This window comes from Phyllobates terribilis, unplaced genomic scaffold (genome assembly GCF_046119375.1).
Source record: "Phyllobates terribilis strain yellow unplaced genomic scaffold, ASM4611937v1 Scaffold_2__4_contigs__length_985480577, whole genome shotgun sequence".
Taxonomy (NCBI): Eukaryota; Metazoa; Chordata; class Amphibia; order Anura; family Dendrobatidae; genus Phyllobates; species Phyllobates terribilis.
In genome coordinates, this window is record NW_027362762.1 from 60,892,153 (window position 1) to 60,908,540 (window position 16,388).

The 16,388-nt window shown below is 38.6% G+C and overlaps 1 protein-coding gene across 1 annotated transcript; it reads right to left on the reverse strand.

Moving 5' to 3' along the window:
- Window positions 1–3,493: 3,493 nt before the first annotated feature.
- Window positions 3,494–16,104, reverse strand: FZD4 (frizzled class receptor 4). Its single transcript, XM_073662036.1, has 2 exons — window positions 15,466–16,104; window positions 3,494–9,792 (listed from the first exon to the last, which is right to left on the reverse strand). Exons 1-2 carry the CDS (start codon window positions 15,718–15,720, stop codon window positions 8,464–8,466), a joined length of 1,584 nt encoding a protein of 527 aa, XP_073518137.1. The 5' UTR covers window positions 15,721–16,104; the 3' UTR covers window positions 3,494–8,463.
- Between the last annotated feature and the right edge of the window lie 284 nt (window positions 16,105–16,388).

The following is a 16,388-nucleotide window of genomic DNA, read 5'->3' on the forward strand; positions in this document are numbered from 1 at the left end:
GGATTGAGGGGTAAGGAGGCCATGCATACCAGGATTGGGGGATAAGAGGACCATGCACACCTGGATTGGCAATGAAGGTGCCATACATACCAGGATTGGAGATGAGGGGACCATGCATGCCAGGATTGGGGATGAGGGGGCCATGCATACAAGGATTGGGGATGAGGGGTGCCAAGCATACCAGGATTGGGATGAAGTGTCCATGCATACCAGGATAGGGATGATGTGGCCATGCATACCAGGATTGGGGATGAGGGGGCCATGCATACCAGGATTGGAGATGAGGGAGCCATGCATACCAGGATTGGAGATGAGGGGGCCATGCGCACCAGGATTGAGGATGAGGGGGCCATGCGAACCAGGATGGGGAAATTTACCAGTAGCTGCTGCATTTCCCACCCTAGGCTAATACTCAAGTCAATAAGTTTTCCCAGTTTTTTGCGGTAAAATTAGGTACCTCGGCTTGTACTCGGGTCAGCTTATACTCGAGTATATGCTGCACTTCTGCATTTGAGAGCGCTAAAAATCTAACAAAAAACATCAGTCAGCTTTTCTGAATTGTCTGTTTTTAGGAAATATGTGAAGAATTCCCCATGAGATAAACAATGTCGGTTCCTTTTTTTTTCCAGTATTCTACTTTGGGTTATTCCATTGTTATTTCTCCTGGAAAGGTATATATTAAAGGAAGACTTTCAGTAAAACATGACTGTTCAGACCAAGCACCCTTGGCATGGCCAAGCAGTACAATGCACTTTTACTTGTTTTTCATCTACCTTTGCCCCCAAGTGTCCCTTGATTGACAGCTCTGGCTTTACAGAAGGGTAGAGGTAGATGGAAAACAAGTCGGTAGAAAGGTGCACTGAACTGCTCTGCCTGTGCTTGGTTTGAACAGTCATTTTGTCTTTATTTATTTTTTTGCTGACAACTGCTGTTGCCATTCGCCTTTTTGATTGGTATGATAGTATCAGACTGTGTAGGACCACACCTAATCTACAAGAAGAATAGTAATGAGAACTTGCCCATTTATTCATGCATTTACTGGCGGAATAACAGAGGGAATAAATTTATATTTCATCAGAAATTCAAATACAACTAAAATAGACATATCACGTGAGCCGGCACAGATCTGTGCTGCAGATGATGCTCACTACCTCGCAATAAAAAGTTATGCACGGCCCCGACACGTACCGTATATAATGATTATATCGCGATTTATCACTTTGAGATGAAAAATTAGACATGTCTGCGGGTCTAACAGCGAGGGATTATAATGCAGACATATCTTGTAGGACAAGAAAAAAAAAAGAAGAGCGCAGCCCCACATAAATTGTCGTCTATAGGGAAAAGGTCTGTCGCACATGGTGGGGGTGTAACTTAATCTGTTCGGCTTCTTCTAAGTATATTATGTTACCCCCTTTATGTGAAATTTAACTTCAAAACTACAGAAAGAATGTTTCCCCCACAGGACCTGTAAAATATGTACGGAGAGGCCAACGCTCTGGATTGACGGATGTTTTACACTACAGTTTAGAGGGGAAAAAGTGACTTCAAGGAAAGAGCGATGGAGAATTAATTCAATATAGGGGGATTAACCCCTTCTTTTCTGGATATTAAAAAGGGAGCTCATAATGAACCTCATTTTCATGCCTTACTTTTCTTTTTTGTGTTCTTCATACTTTCCAATTTTTCCTTCCATGAGGTCTTCCCGACAAAGCCACATGTTCTTCGTCAGGCCGCAGCCCTACAAGTTTCTTCTGCGCCCCTATGTGTGCGTGTTTGGATGCCGCGCCTCTATTTAAGGACACTGCTTTTTGTCTGGAGGTATCGCATAATTGCCAATTCTTCTAAAAGACCGAGAAGGCTCCCCCTTTTCGGGGGCGTCCCGGGAGACAAGAGTTGGCAAGTATGGTGTAGTTATGTCTCAGGGTGCCAGTTCTAGTAATTTCACTCTCCACAAGGAGAAAAGTTATTCCTTAAACCTCAGTCCAGAGCCTCTCACCTAGAAAATTAGTTCTCATACTTTGCACTGATGAGGGGCAATACCATGTGCTATTTACCAGAAAAATAAGGCTTTCTGGGTGTAATTTTCATAATCTTCCTGAAAGTCAAGAAACTAGATTGTACAGAGCTCTGCTAAGTATTATATTGTAGTCGGTCTCCATTTTCATTCTGCCACTTTATGTTCCTTTTGTAGTTGGCTTTTTTCAGCTGCCACAAGCACTATAGTAATGCAAACATAATCACCATGAACGAGCCTCATATTCCTCACTGCCTTGTCCTATGAATCCTTGTAAATTATATGAGTATACCACAACTGTGCTTGTGGTCACAAACAGAACTGCTACTGAATGTGATGATATATCCAGGGCCAGGGACGCCCACAATAAGAGAAGAGAACTGTAGAAGAGACAAATAGAGGGTGCAGGGTGAAATTATAAGAGGGCAGTATTATAGTAGTTATATTATTGTACATAGGAGCAGTATTATAGTAGTTATATTATTGTACATAGGATCAGTATTATAGTAGTTATATTCTTGTACATAGGAGCAGTATTATAGTAGTTATATTATTGTACATAGGATCAGTATTATAGTAGTTATATTCTTGTACATAGGGGGCAGTATTATAGTAGTTATATTCTTGTACATAGGGAGCAGTATTATAGTAGTTATATTCTTGTACATAGGGAGCAGTATTATAGTAGTTATATTCTTGTACATAGGGGCAGTATTATAGTAGTTATATTCTTGTACATAGGAGCAGTATTATAGTAGTTATATTATTGTACATAGGAGCAGTATTATAGTAGTTATATTCTTGTACATAAGGGGCAGTATTATAGTAGTTATATTCTTGTACATAAGGGGCAGTATTATAGTAGTTATATTCTTGTACATAGGGGCAGTATTATAGTAGTTATATTCTTGTACATAGGAGCAGTATTCTATGTACCATATTTTACGGTTTAAAAGATGTACTTTTTTCCCCCCAAATTTGGGGGGAAAATAGGGGTGCGTCTTACAAAGCGAAATCACCTTACCGGCTGCGGTGGAGCGGTGACCCAGGGTTGCTTCTGGCTGAGGCAGATGCTGCGGAGGCCGGACGGGTGTTCGGAGGCAGGAGTCGGCTGCAGGCCTCAAGCTGTCTATCACGTTCTGTTCCTCTGCTTTCCTGCCTCAGCCAGCAGCAACCCTGGGACCCCGCTCTACCAGCGCCACCTTCCCCCCCAGTTAAGCTGATTATCACACACACCGATTTATTAGCAAACATTTTTTTCATATTTTCCTTCCCAAAATTTGGGGTGCATCTTATAATCCGCAAAAAAAACGTTGTATTCTTGTTCATATATAACATTATATCATTGTAGCTCTTTTTTATACTGCTTTTACCTATGAAACAGTCATATGTGTTATACCTATGTAATGAGGTCTATAAATGTGACAAGAGATGGTGAAAACGTGTGTATGTATTTTAAAGTATCACTCCAAAATGTAGCTGAAAATGTGCTTTATTTTATTTTTTGATAAAAAATTAAATATAAAAGATTTGTACAGTGATAAATTATACATTTACAAGACATATCCATTAAAGACATATACAAAATGCAACACCCATAAAAGCAGTGTCTATTTTCCACAAAAGTTCACAAATTCATGTCTAACATGAGTATAATACTTGTACCTGGAAGTTTTGTCGATATATATCACAAGCTGTTTCGTCGGCAGGTATAGAACGGGCACATAACTTTGTATATGAGATTAGTAAAAAGAAAATAAAAAATAGTCTTTCTTCTAGAAATACCAGATACGTCCTCTGACCAGAGGGGTGCTGTTTCTTGCAAAAACAAAAATCAGACTTTTTCTTTTTACTAGCCTCATTGTCAAGGCATTTTTCTATATTTCTTCCCCAAAACAGACTTCTGCGGCACAATGACGTTGGCTTTTTCATTTCACACTGATAAATTTCCACATCGAAAATACAACTCCTATATAAAAAAAAAAAATGGCGGTGCGACTGATCGCAACCAATAGGATTCAAAATGACCATTAATCTTTTTTGCTTGCTAGTTTTTCCTCAATAGTTCTCAACCCCGGTACTAGTTTAGTCAACTGATAACATTTTTCAACTTTAATTCAAAACTGCTGAAAAAAGTTCAAAGTTGACTTTTCTACTGATATAAATATGGTTTGTGGTTCCTAACACGTTCAATAATTTTGAATTCCGCATTCGTTTTCTTAAAGGGCATGAACTCCAAAAAGAAAAATAATTATCCTTTTCTGTCAATCTCTATTATTGGGAAGGGCTGGATGTCAACCAATATGGCCACCATTAAAACTCCAATTGGAATTGGCAACTAGCTTTCCTTCTTTTAAAGCCCCCATAAAGTTGGATGAACCTGCAAATACTAGCAGGATCTGCCCATAGTCTAATGTGTATGGAAGACTCCTGAATTTCCCCTACAGATGATATTTGGGAAGAGGAGAACCTGTTGGAATTCCAATGGCCGATCTTTTTGGTCTTCCCGAAGACTGGCAGCGTCTTTCTAAAAGAGGACACAAGAGCGGTTGGCCGAGCAGAGCGTTCCTGTGTATGGAGAAGTTGGGAGATATCGCAGTTGGCCAACAGCTATCTAATGTGTATGGGGTCCTTTACAGTGATATATGTCATAATCCGGAGTCACTACCTTGCCTAGTATATTTGCCATTGAGGACCCAAAAAATTAAGAGTTAGAACTGTCATTTTGCTTAACCACTTGATACAAGAAAAAGTCAAGAACTTCCATCATCGTGATCACGAAAACATCCATTTGGCTGGATTTCAAAAATACACCTATCATGAGCATGATACATAAGGTGACCAACCCATGAGCTACTAAAGTATAAAAAATTGTTCAAAAAATGGGAAATGTATTATGTTACGTATAAAAATTTAATATTAAAGTTTTTCTTGGCACCAACAACATCTCGGTACATTGGCTTCTTGCCTGCTGCCCCAATAACAACCATGACATCTACTACAGAGGATAGCCCACTACAACATGTTGTCAACGGAGGGGTCAACATGCTTCAAGTCATCAGTAATAGCCACTGTAGTGGTCAGCTAACTAACATTGGGTTTTCCGTCCATTAACTACTTAGGGCAAGATTCATTATTGCATTATTTAAATTGCACTTTTTTTGTCTGTTGTTAGTTGTTTTTCACCTGTCTTTCATTTGCTACTTTCATTTTTTCACCTTTTTTCGTTTTTTTTCCGTTGTTTTTCACCTGTTTTTCTTTCGAGTCTTATTCTTTTAATTTTCACCTTTTCTTTTTCTAGTTTTTTTTTACCTATTTTTCATTTGTGCCTTATTCTTCTTTTAATTTGCACCTTTTCTTTGTCTTGCTTTTCTTATTCTTCACCTGTTTTACATTTTCATCTTATTCTTTTTTTAATTTGAACCTCTTCTTGTCTCGTTTTTGCTGTTTTCACTTGTTTTTCATTTGCGTTTTATTATTCTTTTAATTTGCACCTTTTCTATTTTTTCTTTTTTTACTTTATTTTACATTTGTACCTTATACTTTTAATTTGCACATTTTTTTGTCTAGTTTTTATTATTTTTCGACTGTTTTTCATTTGCGCCCTATTTTTCTTTTAACTTGCACCTTCTTCTCTTTAGTATTTGGTGTTTTTCGACTGTTTTTCATCTATGCATTATTTTTCTTTTTAATTTGCATCTTTTTTAAAGTCTACTTCTTTATGTTCACCTGTATTTTTTTTTATGTTTGCCACTGTGAGAAGGGTTTGAGGTTTCCAAATATTTTTTGGGGCTGATTCAACATTCTAAAAAGTCGCAAAAATTTTTGCACAAATGTTCTCCAGTCCCTCTATTCCTCGCCAGAGTGATTTTATCTATGTCTGAAATATTTTCACAAATTTTTTGACATTTTGAGTTTTTGGGGGAAAAAAAGTTGCAAATGAAAAGTTAAAGACAGAAATCTAGAGCATTTTTGATGTTGCACAAAAGTTATGAAACGTGCGGTATTTTGATGAATTTGGTGCAAAAAACGTAAGAGGCAAAAAAAGGGAAAACGAAGAGTGAATTTAAAAAAATGCAAAGGATGAATCAAGCCCAAAGTGTATAGGTTCAACACCCTCTAATATGGTGGCTTGCCCTTCCATTGACAACATTGATACCTACCTACTGTAGAAACCAACACATTGCATGCCAAAATAAAAGAAAATTCACAATGTTCAATATGAAGCAATAATATAAATAAAATTATTCATAAAAAAAACTAAAAAAAAATTCTGCAACGTTCAGGTATCGAGAAAGTGGGAACAAGTGGCTCAAATATAAAAAATGTTATATACTTAGCAACACAACCTGTAAATTAAGTTTTACAATAGACATCGTATCACATAGCTGTGAAAAGGCTGTCAATTTTTTTGTAACAGGTGAAGTTAAAGTATTTTAGACATTGCATAGTTGTTCTTTACCGAGGGTCTTTGAAGAACACCTGTTCACAAAGTGGACGCCATTATTTGGGCTGACAACTGGTGAGCCTATGAAACCAATAGTAACTAGTGACATCAGCAAGGCATACTCTACGTAAAACTCTATATGTGCCTTAGGCCTCAATGACATCACTAGCTACTAATGACATCACTGGCTGTTAATATTTATTTACCAATTTTTGCCTGACATCAATTCAGCAGCAGATCGGTAGAGAACTATCTATATAGGAGTTGTAATGTATTTTCCACATGCTAATACTTTTTTTTTTTCAATATTTTACCATATAATTCACAAAGGCACCACGCATATACTATTCCTATATACAGTGAGCAAATAGTGCATTGTTTCTCATTCCTTTTTCAATCCATATGAGCCTATTCTCTCTCTATATATTTTCACTTTTAGTGCATAATGAACTCAAAACATCCAAAATAAATTCTTCAACCTTCTGTCAATACATCCATCATTTAGACTCGTCAAGTACAATGCAAAAAGCGTATTATAAAAAAAAAACAAGGACTATGATGAGTTTGAACCTGAACAAATCCATTATAAAAGCGCCTAAAAGTTTGAAGTTGGAGCCTAACTTTTCGGATAATTTTCTGCTAAAGTCTACAAACTGTTAACTTTTTGGATTATCTTCTATCGATGTCTATGACCAATTAACTTTTTGGATTAACCTCTATTGATGTCTATGACCAGTTAACTTTTTGGATTATCTTCTATCGATGTCTATGACCAGTGAATATTTTGGATTATCCTATCGATGTCTATGACTGGTTAACTTTTTTGGATCATCTTCTATCGATGTCTAGGACCGGTTACCTTTTTGGATCATCTTCTATCGATGTCTATGACCGGTTAACTTTTTGGATTAACCTCTATTGATGTCTATGACCAGTTAACTTTTTGGATTATCTTCTATCGATGTCTATGACCGGTTAACATTTTGGATTATCCTATCGATGTCTATGAATGGTTAACGCTTTTGGATTATCTTCTATAGATGTCTATGACTGGTTAGCTTTTTGGATTATCTTCTATCGATGTCTATGACCGGTTATCTTTTTGGATCATCTTCTATCGATGTCTATGACCAGTTGACTTTTTGGATTATCTTCTATCAATGTCTATGACCAGTTAACTTTTTGGATCATCTTCTATAGATGTCTTTGACTGGTTAACTTTTTGGATTATCCTCTGTTGATGTCTATGACCTGTTAACTTTTTGGATTATCTTCTATAAGATTATTCTACTTAAAAATAAATTGGCTTTAGGAATTATACAGCGGTTTGTCCGTCCTTGCCCATAATGTATGACCAGACAAGATCTGGAGATTGAGTCTTCTCATATTTGAGAATCGGCTAGATTCGCCAGTAACACACAAAAAAATGAAAATATTTTAGTTAGTAAGGCACAACTAAATCAAAGGCAAAATAGAGTTTCCAGTGTTCAGTGGTTTCGCTCTGTCAGATGTATTAGGATATACTTTCGGCAGTGTATCTCCGTGGGGCAAAACACTGGCAAAGCATTAGGATAAAATGGGCCTTGTGCCTTGGCTCTGCTTGGTAGCCTCATCCCTTAACCTTAGTCTCGAAAGCAGCCTTCCAGTCGTGTACAAGTTATAAGAGTTTACCAAAATATAGCTATAAATTTTGATGTTTTTTTTTCTTTTGAAATATAACAAAGCCATAAAATGGCCAATAAGTGAGCAATCCCTTGATGCTAGCAAGCAAGGCCAATCTAGCTCTCTGGTTCCTGAGGTCATTTGCTTTTTACCACTTGGGACAACCTTCGTTCTGTAACTAAGCACAGAAGTAATTCAGACTTTGCCAACGATGGGGAAACCACTAGTTAGAAGAATTAATGTCCCATAAAATTATTCTTGTAAGCTGTAAACCCTATGGATCCACAGAATTCAGTTTACGATGATGTTCACCTTGAGCATTTAAGAAGACCTCAAGCTATACCACAGTCTCATTCCCTTTTCCCGGCTTAACCCACACGTCCGCCCTTTTCTTCCTTTTTACTTTTCCTGAGTTCACTAATCTGTTAGAACACTTTTGCCACGTATGCAGCGTCTTGGCTGACCAGATCCACATTCCAGATGTAATTCCAACCAGAAGAGACATAAATATCTTGAGCATCTCCACTGCCATGTTGGAATCGTCGGCCGTGTACCGGAAAACCGGCCAATTGGAGATTTCATAAAAATAACAAGCGATGACACATGTGGCTGGCACAGTGTACAAAACTGAAAAGACGCCAATTTTTACCATCAGTCTTTCCAATTTGTCAGTTTTTGTCCCATCTTTTTGAAGATTTGATCTAATTTTAAACAAGGCCACAAGGCCAGCAGCTATAAAGAGAGTCCCAATCACCAAATAGGTAAAAAGTGGGGCAACCACAAAGCCGGTAAGGGCATCGATGTTTTGGTTGCCAACGTAACATAGCCCGGTCAACTCATCGGCATCTACGAGTCTCATGATCAATATAACGATGGTTTTCACAGCTGGAATAGCCCAGGCGGCAATGTGGAAATAGGAACTGTGCATTTCGATAGCTTCATGACCCCATTTGAGACCAGCAGCAAGAAACCAGGTCAATGTCAGAATAACCCACCAGATGGAGCTAGCCATCCCAAAAAAGTACATGAGCAAGAAAATAATGGCGCATCCTGTGTTCTTCAACCCTTCCTGAATCAGGACAGGTTCTGCCGCCTCGTCAAAGTCACAGGATATTCTTTCTCGACCCACTGTTAACCTCACAATGTAAGCAATGCTATAAATATTATAACACATGCTCAGGAAGATGATGGGTCTCTCGGGGTAGGAAAACCTGGATGAGTCAATCAAAAATGTAAGAACAGTAAAAGCTGTAGATATGAAGCACAAGCTGGCCCATACGGTCATCCATATATCGGTGAATTCCTTAGATAAGCGACTGTAGAGCCCGGCATCATAGCCGCACTTCAAGACGCAAGACATGCTCCTTTTCACCCAGGTATACTGCTCTGCATTTTGTCCGAATGCGGTGCAGTCTTCTCCCGGCTGTAGGGACGTCTTGCTGTGCATCGGGACCTCTTCATCTCCAGAGCCCTCCATGCACATATGATTGTGGTCATTCTGAGGGGGAAATTTGCTGCAATTTAAACCGTCCGGCCAAGTAAATCCAAATTCCTTAAGGACAGGTTCACACCTTTTCTTGACTGAAAGGCACATGCCGCCACAGGGACCAATCGGGATGTTAATCTTCTCAGTGCACATGGGAACATACACAGAACAGAGGAAAAACTAGAGGCAGAAAGAAAAAGAAAAAAGTTAGCAATCAAAAATATTCTTTTTTATTTTTTTATTTTTTTTTAGAAAAACACTTTCTAAATGTTTACTGTAAATGAAGAAAACGTCAAGTGTAACAATAGGATGTGAATGGGAAAAGTTTTACTCCTTTGTTTTAAAAAAGCAAAACATTTGAACATTTTCTAAACTTTTTAAAAAAAAAATCAACTTTTAAAAACTTGCACCATGTCTTTGGGACGGTGAGACATTTTGTTTGGTAAGCTCGAATACTATTCTCTTATTATTCAGGAGCACAGGGAAGAAAAAAAATCTCATCCACCTCTTAGGTTTAGAAATGTAATACAAGGACTAATGTAAACTAAATACTTCACTAATCAAGTTAAAGGTAAACACTACTAAGAGCTCCTCAGTAACAATGATTTATTTTATATTCCTGCCCGACCTTTCAACTCAAACCATTTTCCTCCTGAACCATCCCATAGGCCTGTGTTCTTGTGTAATCCCTGGTATCATAAACTGTTTGCTTTTGTTTGATTAAGTGCTGTGAATTATCATGTTCTTATCAGCAGTCTTCCCACCTGGGATCAGTAAGCAGTCTCCATCTGGAAGCTTTTCAACTGTCTCGGTCCCTTCAAGTCTCAATACTTGCTTTATTTCCCTTTCTTTAGTCAAATATCACAGCTGTCTGCCCATGACTAGGGCTAGACAATTATCCAAGAAGCCTCTCCAGAAAGAGAAGAGGACAGCAACTCTAGTGCCACCTATTGGAGGTAGCAATCCTAAAAGTCAATACCAACCCTTTAAAGAGCCTTACCACATAACTTAGGACCATAAGTCAAACCAGAAGCTCCATGGAGCTAAAAGTCAATATCGACCTTTTAAAGGGCCTTACCACATAACTTAGGACCATAAGTCAAACCAGAAGCTCCATGGAGCTAAAAGTCAATATCGACCTTTTAAAGGGCCTTACCACATAACTTAGGACCATAAGTCAAACCAGAAGCTCCATGGAGCTAAAAGTCAATATCGACCTTTTAAAGGGCCTTACCACATAACTTAGGACCATAAGTCAAACCAGAAGCTCCACGGAGCTAAAAGTCAATATCGACCTTTTAAAGGGCCTTACCACATAACTTAGGACCATAAGTCAAACCAGAAGCTCCACGGAGCTAAAAGTCAATATCGACCTTTTAAAGGGCCTTACCACATAACTTAGGACCATAAGTCAAACCAGAAGCTCCATGAAGCTAAAAGTCAATATCGACCTTTTAAAGGGCCTTACCACATAACTTAGGACCATAAGCCAAACCAGAAGCTCCATGGAGCTAAAAGTCAATATTGACCTTTAAGGGCCTTGCCATGACTTCTGGTTTGGCTTCCTATCCTACATCATGGCCCATTAGAGGTTTGAATGTGACTTTTAGGATTACTGCCTCTAATAGGTAGCACTCGGGTTCCTCTTCCTCTGTGAAGACTCTACATGCATATCTTAATTTCAAGGGGAGCATTGCATGACCTATAACCCCCTCATATACTTTAGATAGCTGTCGGCCAAACAATAGTTCAGCCGATCATTCGGCTGGCTGCTATCTCACGACTCCACCATATAGAGAAACACTTGTTTGGCCAAGCACTCCTGTATTCTCTGAAAGAGCCACTACCAGACATCTCTGGCAGAGGCTTATCTCTTGAAAAACAAAAGGATTAACAGTCCGAAATCATACATGCCAAAAGCTTAATTCCTCAAACAATCATTTGTTGAAGGCCACCATACACATTACACTGTTAAGAGTTTGGCCAACGTTAGGCAAATGTGTATGGGGAGATTTTAGCGTCCCTATGCCAATCTGGCGCTCTCAACAAGGAGAAATTTTACCCCTAATTTCCCAATATCTTCCCACACGTAATCTCCAATCTCCGGTCCTCCCAAAGCCTTCTTTCTCTACTCCACACTCGTATGTTCCTCACCAAATCTCCTCCAAAATTCTCCTGTGTATTCTGTGTGTCAAAACACATCCAATTATCCAGCACATTCGGAACTTTCACTCGGAACTTGAAAACCTATCTCTTCAAGAAAACGACAGCCTATAATTACCCAGCTGCCACCAAACTACCACCAGAGTTGCCGCAACCTCCCAACCTACTGTCTCCTTCCTCATCGCTTTGTAGACTGCAACCCCGCAAGGGCAGGGCTCTCTCCCCTCTGTACCAATCTGTCATAGTCAGTTTGTTCACTATAATCTATATTCGTATTTTGTATGTAAACCCTTATCATGTACAGCACCATGGGATCAACGGTGCTCTAAAAATAAATAATAATACCCCTTAGAAATCCTAAGTCTAAACAATACATTGGATGGGGGCTAAATTGTGGCATATAAAACTGGAGAACTGATATGTAACAATAAAGTTGTGTGCCATATGAATAAAATTAAGCAACCAACCTGATCACTTGGTTTCTCACAACATTGTAAAAAAAAAACTTTAGCTGGAAATTGTCCCACTTTTTGATAAGTTTTTGGAAATGGGACCTATTAGTGGCCAACCTTATGGTTGTGATGACTACAATTTTTTCACCAAAAGTATTCATGTTGACTCAAGTTGTCCAATGGCATCATGGCAATACACTTGGGAGTCACTGGGCAATAGAATTGGGTGACTTGAAAAATAGTCAAAAATAGGCAATGCAAGTTACGTAGTAGAGTCCTTAAAATGTCATTTACATGGCTGATTTTTGATATATGGAAGTACTCTAAAATTCCCATCGAGAAACTGTTAAAGCCACAAACAAGTGATCAAACTGATAAGGGGAGATTTGTATCATCACCGGTCAAAAGATTTGCTCAAAAATGTATTTGGTCATTTGACCCTTGTCCAGGTATCGAAAGAAAATTTAAAAATATAACATTTCGAATATAGAGATATATTTGCATAGATTATCTTTTTAGAAACAAAAATTACAAAAATAAAAATTATATCTGCACAGATGAACTTTATAGAAACATTTGAAAAAAAAATCACATCATTTCCTGGTCTTGGCCAAGTATTTTTGCAACCAGGATCTTTTTTAAGACATTTCTACCTATGATCTTCTCAGCTGCCTCTCTTTTTTTGAATGTCCTTCTCTCCTTTAAGTCTCAATACTCACTTTCTTTCTTTCCCTTTTCTTTATGTAATTATCACATAGATCTCACTAATGGGGAATTCAATATGCCTGGGTTTTCTTTAACAGGCTCAAATTAGCAGGGATTCTAATCTGACTCCCACAAGAAGAAAAAAATGACAAGTAAATGAATCAGCCCTCACATTCCAGCCATGCAGCTTGTCACTCTCACAAAGACCTAAAATCCTTATATCAACAATGTGTGTGCAAAGTGTCAAAGAGACGATCTGCTCGCGGGGAGCATTCCACCAACTCTGTGCCAACAAGTATCTCAAAAACCGCCAAAGACACTGGCTGTGGCAGCCAAAAAGAGAATATAAAGAGTTCTTCACAGCTCTCAGAAAGTTTTATGCAGAATTGTCAAACTTTTTAAAAACTTTTTTGATAGCTGAGTCTTTAATACTCTCTGCTCTTCTAAACTCTAAACCTAGAGCGTATCTTCCTGCGAGTACCATGCATTCATAATTTAGGTACTTTTTAGGATTTTACTTATTTTGATTGACTTTTCCCTATGATTTTAGAATTTTTTCATTTTCTTCTCCTGAAATAAACCAAATCAAAAACAACTGCAAAAATTGTACCAAAATTACCCCATCTGAACTTGGCGTCACTGCTTTATTCAGCATGGTACATATCCTAGGTGGCAACAAGTTCTATTGCACATAGTCTCCAAGCTTCTTACCTATATTGTTGGCTTTGTTCACACCTGGATTCAAAAAGGAGGACTGGAATTCACTTAGGTGAGCAGAAGTAGCCGCCACACTTGGGACCTGCAGCTAGTTGGGGCTCTAAGGGTCCCTTGGCCACTTGAGGAGACATAAATGCCATAAATGGCACATAGGGGCATACAGGTTACTAGTCGAGGATCTTTATGGTTGGTCAACACTTGAGAAGACATAAATGCTACAAATGGCACATATGGGCATATTGGTTACTAGTTAAGGATGGTTACGGTTGGACAACCCCTTTGGACTCTCTAATGGATGCCAATGGTGCTTGTCATCTACACGCAACCAAATAGGAGATTACATCTATAAATTATATTTATACACTCAATTGGACCACAATTGTGTTGATTTTTTAGGACTTTTTTTTAATTAAGTGTGGAAATAGTCAATTGGAGTGTTTACCTTAATTTAAAAGGAGCAATTTGGACTGCTGTCCTTTTTCTCTGAATCTAGGGGAATCTTGAGATCTCCTAGTTGCCCCTTTAGGCACTTTTATAATTCAGTAAATGGAACGTGGAGGACAAGTGTTTTGGAGTTTTGAGCATCTTGAATTTGCTCAAACCCATTACTCAAATTGTTCCCTTCGTTAGGTATTATGTTGACCCTTCTGGGATTTTTATGTTGGCGCTTTAGGAATAAGTAGGACATGTAATGATTCTACGTGCACCTTGATGAACCATATTTAGCAATTACTGATGATAACAATGCCATTATCATACACAGCTTGATCCTTTACCATTTTAATGGGCACAAAACAAGACCAAGGCCATCCCATGACTAGCAGCAATAGTCATGTAAATTTACCTGAAACTGAAAATTCATTGGCTACTTGGACGAATCAGTTCTCCCATTGCTTTTGTATATTTACTGTAAGCAGCATCTGATAAGGAAAGCCATGCAATCATTTACAGGCTATATATGAAGACTATACAAACGGGCTGGTATGTGTATCCATTATTAAGGTATGTTAATGAATTTTTACCAGGGTGTTGCCCCAGCCATCATTCCCTCAGGCAGTGAGTAGAGGCAATTAAAAACTTGCATTACCCTTGAGGGAAGCATGATCCAACCATGATAAGACCATCTGTATCTAACTTTCACAAATGTCCTCCTATTCATTATTTTTTTAATTTTTTTTAGTATAGAACCTTCCAACTTTCCGAAAAAAAAAGTTAACTTTTCAAACTTTATATGTTTTGAAAAAAAAAAAACAAACATTAGGTCAAAGACTACATAACACAGTTAAACTCCAAGAAGGGAAGTTAATTATTAACAAAAACTACATTCTACCTTCACGAGCTAATGGTATTTTTGTAAAATGAGTCACAGAAAAAAAAAAAAAAAAAAACTTCCAAGAAAGTTGAGTTTTCTAGAACGCTAAATGCAATCTGAAATTGTACTGACGAACTTATCATTTCATTCGAGCCCACGAGGTCAGATAATGCGGTAGATTTACTGGCAGTCCTATGTAAAACAGGTAACGACGCAATGGGGTGAGGTGTGCAGCGTGATAAGCTTAGCTCTGCGAGTAAGCACGACATTTAACTTTTGCAATAAATATGCAAAGTACCGGGAAGGCGATATTTTTAGATTTTTTTACAAGACCAAGCTGTTGTCAGCTTCTTAAGGTATGATGGGACTTTAAGTAACCCATCAACAAGACAATTATATAGTGGGAATAACTAGAAATCTAATATTTTTCCCAATACCTTGGGTCCCAAAGTAGCTTGAAGGTCTACACCACCCATAGCTATGCCCTAGGATGAACCTACCCACCTGTAGCTGGCTGGAGCACCCATACTGGATGAGAGGGGTGAAGGTGGTCAGCTGAAGTTCTGCATCCGACTGCAATTCATGCCCAACCAGATTGGGCATTTTGGTAACATTGTAACCAAGGTTCTGACACATGGAAATCCTGATAGGGTCACATCGCCTTTCCTCTTCGTCACCAAAGGAGTAGACTTCTCCTGCCAAGCAGTAGAGGATAGGCAGATACAATATCACTGACCAAAGCTTGGATTTTACTCCCATCTTTTCCCTTAAACTCTTATGAAGTTAGATCCTCATATGAAGAAAGAGAAGACTCAGTGTGGGGGGGGGGGGGGTCAAGAAAAGTGAAGATCAATTGCAGGAAGGAAAAAAGAAGAAGAAAAAAAAAAAAAGTTTGCTGTAACTTTTCCAAAACTTTTTCTTTGTATTCCTTACTTAACAGTTTCCAAGAAATTGTTGCAATCCAGCAATGTGTTGGTCAGCTTGCGGAAAATGATATTGTATCAAATCACGAGAGTTAAAGAGGAAAAATTGTAGAAAAATTGCATTCCCGGAAAGATGTGTGGCCAGAGGCGGCTTCCTGTACTCAGTCCTTGGCTTGATCACTGGCTCATCTAACCAGCTCTGGGCTCTGCTCTGTGTTTCTAACTGTACTGGGAGAGGAGGAGGCAAAAGAGAGGGAGGGATGATGAGGAGGCTACAACTTTCATGGAGGCTCAGTACAGGCAGGTTCTCATGTTTCCTCCACTCTATTCAGTTCACCCTGCACTGTTTTATTAACCCTGTCTGTGCTGGGGCTACCCAAACTGCAGCAAATGGGGAGGAAACCCTCCCAAGACTTTGTCTCCGGTTTGACCTCAGGGGTTAATGAGTCTTCCTCTGGTGTTTGGGGACTTTCTCTCTAGAGATTTTCACACTGGTATCAGATA

What these genes read in the sequence shown, in the direction of transcription:
- FZD4 (XM_073662036.1), bottom strand. Translation starts at nt 15,720, where the DNA reads ATGGGAGTAAAATCCAAGCTTTGGTCAGTGATATTGTATCTGCCTATC. An exon ending in GGTGCTCCAGCCAGCTACAG is followed by an intron (nt 9,793 to 15,465) that starts GTGGGTAGGTTC and finishes TTCTGCCTCTAG; the next exon opens with TTTTTCCTCTGTTCTGTGTA.